The sequence below is a fragment of the Rhagoletis pomonella genome, unplaced genomic scaffold (genome assembly GCF_013731165.1).
Source record: "Rhagoletis pomonella isolate Grant_MI unplaced genomic scaffold, Rhpom_1.0 Rhpom_scaffold_00006, whole genome shotgun sequence".
Taxonomy (NCBI): domain Eukaryota; kingdom Metazoa; phylum Arthropoda; class Insecta; order Diptera; family Tephritidae; genus Rhagoletis; species Rhagoletis pomonella.
The window spans coordinates 58,731,639-58,735,748 of record NW_023458560.1 but is presented as its reverse complement, the minus strand read 5'-3'; the positions used below and the strand labels follow the sequence as shown (position 1 = coordinate 58,735,748).

General features: G+C 34.0%; 1 protein-coding gene across 1 annotated transcript; it reads left to right on the top strand.

The window, feature by feature from the left end:
- The first annotated feature begins 1,702 nt into the window (after positions 1–1,702).
- On the top strand, positions 1,703–3,807 carry LOC118741722. Its single transcript, XM_036473691.1, has 4 exons — positions 1,703–2,358; positions 2,553–3,064; positions 3,134–3,526; positions 3,586–3,807. The coding sequence occupies exons 1-4, from the start codon at positions 2,128–2,130 to the stop codon at positions 3,740–3,742; spliced, it is 1,293 nt and encodes a 430-aa protein (XP_036329584.1). The 5' UTR covers positions 1,703–2,127; the 3' UTR covers positions 3,743–3,807.
- Positions 3,808–4,110: the final 303 nt, after the last annotated feature.

Below are 4,110 nucleotides of genomic sequence, written 5' to 3'. Positions count from 1 at the left end.
AGTCAGATTTAGTCAGAAGAATTTTTTCTGGCAAAATCCTGAAAAGTGTCAAACTCAACTGAATTTAAATTAACGGAAATTAAAGAATACGCAAAAAGTGAGAATAATCTAAGAAGTAAAAGAAATGAATTGAAATTGGAAGGAGGCAAAAAATAATTGATATAGCAAGTGTTTATTGTGCTTGTGCTTGTGTGAATGTGTTTTGTACATACATTTCTGTTCTTATTTGACGTTAGTTTTGTTGTTGCCATTCTTTGGACTAAAAATTTGGTTTTTTGCGTTCCTTTAATTTTCCTGTTACTCTCTTTTAGGGAGCGCATTTCGCTTACGCTCTGACATTTTGACACTTTTCAGATTTTAGTCCAAAAATATAAGGAACGAACCTATTGTTGATTGATGTTTCACTTTCTACACATTGTCCACTTTCCTCATATTCGTCACTTGCTATCTGATGTACACGGTCAACATGTTTTGTCTCAACCTTCCTTTTGGGTTTCACACAATTCCTAGCTATGTGCCCCCTTTCCCTACAATTGTAGCAAATTGGTCCGTTTTCACTTTTATTTGCATTATTTTTACTCACGTCCGCTAACACATGCGATGACTGCTGCGCCGTGCTTCTGTAGGCAACTTCGCTAAACCTATTTCGATTCTCAAAACTAGTAGATAAATTCATAAATGATTGCAACAAGTCAGCACACTTTGAAAACTTCATCGCACTCAATGTTTTACGCGAATTATCGTCGGCCAATCCGTTCACAACATATCGAATTATCGAACTGTCATCGATATTATCTCGCCGGCCTATTGCCAGCATTTTATAATAATATTCTATTAATTTCTCACCCTTATTCATTTTGGTGTTCATCATTCTAATATGAGTATCCGCTGAATTTCTCACATACGGAAAATCCGTCAAAAACGCAACTACAAATTCGCTCCATTCCCGGAATGCTGGCTGAGCATCAGCCCATCGCTTTGCAACCCCCCCCCCAGCCTACTGAGAACAGCAAAAATTACAAATGTATCTTCCCAGCAGGGCTGCCAATTTAGCTCTTTTCCCGTCAGATCTGGCTTTTTCGAAGTCCATTTAGCGGGAGGAAATGAGAAATTGCGGGAAGCGGGAATTCTAGCTTTTTGAGAAATTTTTTGTCGGATTTTTAGCTTTTTCCCTTAGACAATATAGTATATATAATATATATGATTACGGATTTAAAATTTTAGTTTTTAATAACATCAAATATCGTAGATAATTCTACGTTCTCTAATAACACTACAATTTGGCTACTCTCTTTGTTGGATATTGTGAATGGAGCTTTTGACATGAAGAAGTATACCAGTTGCAGGGAATTTGAATTTCGCAAACAGCATAGGCGTTGCAAAATATGTACATAAATCATAACGTGATATTTAAGTAAAATGATAAAATCAAATTACAAGCAGAAATTTCGACCTGAGTGGTCTAAGCATCCAACTTTAAAGCCATGGATTCGGCAAGAAACGGACGACGAAGGACGTGCATACTGTGTTTACTGCAAAACCTCCTTAATATCAAAATTAAGCGACTTGCTGGCTCACGCCAAGACAAAAAAACATGAAACCATGAGTGGGAACATTGTAAATCAAACTAAGCTACCATTCAAACCTGCATCGTTAAAAGCAGCGGAGCTCCATTGCGCCTGTGGACCATTTAAGTGAAATGTGCAAAAAAAAATTTAGTGATGCGATTGAGATACGGCTGCATAGAACGAAGTGTACAAATATTATAAAAAATGTGTTGGCTCCGCACTTTTTTGAAGAATTAAGGACGGACATCGGCGATTCCAAGTTTAGTTTGTTACTGGACAAATCCACTGACATTAGTGTAACAAAACTTCTCGGTAAGTCGGTAAAACATTATTGTGCTAGTTGAAAATTCTAATCTAAATTTTCTTCTATGTATGTTTAGGCATTGTCATCATCTACTTCAGTAAAACGCATAACCGAATTATATCTACGTTTCTATCACTAGCAGAACTGGAAAATGCAGATTCTGGTGGTATAGTGGACTGTCTGAAAAAAGAATTAAAAAAGCTTAAACTAAATATTAATAAACTTATCGGAATTGGTACAGACAACGCCAACGTCATGGTTGGTCGCAACAAAAGTGTCTACACGGAATTAAAGCGAGAAATTCCATCTCTAACTTTGGTCAAATGTGTCTGCCATTCTATCCAGTTGGCAATTAATCATGCTTCTAAAGAGTGCCTTCCTCACGGCCTTGAATTTCTAATTTATGAGACTTACAACTGGTTCAGTAAAAGTTCCAGTCGCAGATTACAATACAAACAGATTTTTCAGATAATCAACGATGAAAATGTAAATATAAGCTAACATATGTTCATATACAAGTATTAGGAAAAATACAATGCAATTATATTATATACAGGCAGGTTCTGCAATTCAGTTCCGAGTGAATTTCAACCCCTGTCAATTTGACTTCAACGCTAATTTGATTGAAATTCACTCGGAAATGAATTGCAGAACCTGCCTGATTATCTTTTGTTTTCAAGGCGCCGTTAAAAATTCCAAGAGTTAGCGACACACGATGGCTTTCAATTGAAGGGACCGTATCGCGAATACTACAGCAGTGGCTGGAGTTGAAGACACATTTTGGTATTACTAGCAATTCTGAAAAATGTCATAAAGCAGAAATTCTGTACGAAATGTATAAAGATGAACGAAATTATCTCTACCTTCTGTTTTTGAAACCAATACTTGCCGAGTTACTTGCTCTTAATAATAGCTTTCAAAGTAACAATACTGACCCGACGAAATTACTTAAAGACTTTGCAGTTGTAATTAATTCTTTAAAAAGTAAAATCATTAGCCCAGATAATGATGTAGATGTAATCTCGATTGATTTTGAGCAATATATCAATAAAAGTTGCTATTTGGGATATAACTTCGAAAAGAAAATATTAGAGATGAAATCCTCCTCTGGGCTAACCGAGGAATCAGAAAAATATATAAGAACAATATGTACAAATTTTGTAGTAGTGCTTATCAACCAACTAAAACAAAGGTATAATAGTAGCATGCACATATACATACGTATTAATATAAAATTATTTGAAAAATGTTATTATTGCAGGTTACCAGATAATTTCGATACGATTAAAAAAGTTAATATGTTTTCAGTGGGCAATGTTTTACGTGCATCGCATGAGGAGATAGAAGATGTTTTAAAACATTTTAATTACAGTGACGATATGATAGAAAAAATTATAATTCAGTATAATAGAATTAATTTTGTAAAATGGAATAATATAAGCAATACAATGCAATTTTGGGCAGAAGTTCAAACTTATACGGATGCAGGTGGTAACAAATTGTTTCCCGATTTGGCGGAATTTGCACTTCATTTACTTTCACTGCCTTGGTCTAATGCAGACGTGGAACGATTATTCAGTCAGCTAAACTTGGTGAAAACAAAGCTACGCAACAGTATACACTTAATTACTATAAATGCTATATTAAGTATAAGGTACAATTTTTATAAACAACTCGTGTAGAAGTTTTATATTAAATAACATAAATTTCCAGATACGGTCTTAAAAGGCATAATAAGTGCTGCACAGACTATGAAATTCCAAGAAGTTATTTAAAGATGATTGGAACAAATAAGGCATACGAAAACGAGAGTATCGATTATAATAATCAGTCCGATGATAATTTATATAAAATTATAAATGAGTTGTAACCTGCCTAACTTTTGTGAAAACTGAAAGTTTAGTTAAAAAATAACGTTCGACTGAAATTTTCATACATAAGTTATATTAACTTTTTAACCGACTTCGAAACCTCCATCAATTCGTTGCAATATATTTTTGTTATGTACATATGTCACCGCATAACTTTGGACCACGTTAACCGATTTCTATAATTATTTTTTTAAAGAAAAGGCGGTAACTCATGTGTGGTCCCATACTTATTTGGTTTACATCCGATCATTGGATCATGAAGAAAATAACGGTACACTTAAATTTTTTATATGAGAATTGAATTTTATTTTTTGCTTAAACATAACTTGTATTCTGTATTATTCGATTTCAAATTTTAATTTCAAGT

What these genes read in the sequence shown, in the direction of transcription:
- LOC118741722 (XM_036473691.1), top strand. Translation starts at nt 2,128, where the DNA reads ATGGTTGGTCGCAACAAAAGTGTCTACACGGAATTAAAGCGAGAAATT. An exon ending in ATCAACCAACTAAAACAAAG is followed by an intron (nt 3,065 to 3,133) that starts GTATAATAGTAG and finishes TTATTATTGCAG; the next exon opens with GTTACCAGATAATTTCGATA. An exon ending in AATGCTATATTAAGTATAAG is followed by an intron (nt 3,527 to 3,585) that starts GTACAATTTTTA and finishes ATAAATTTCCAG; the next exon opens with ATACGGTCTTAAAAGGCATA.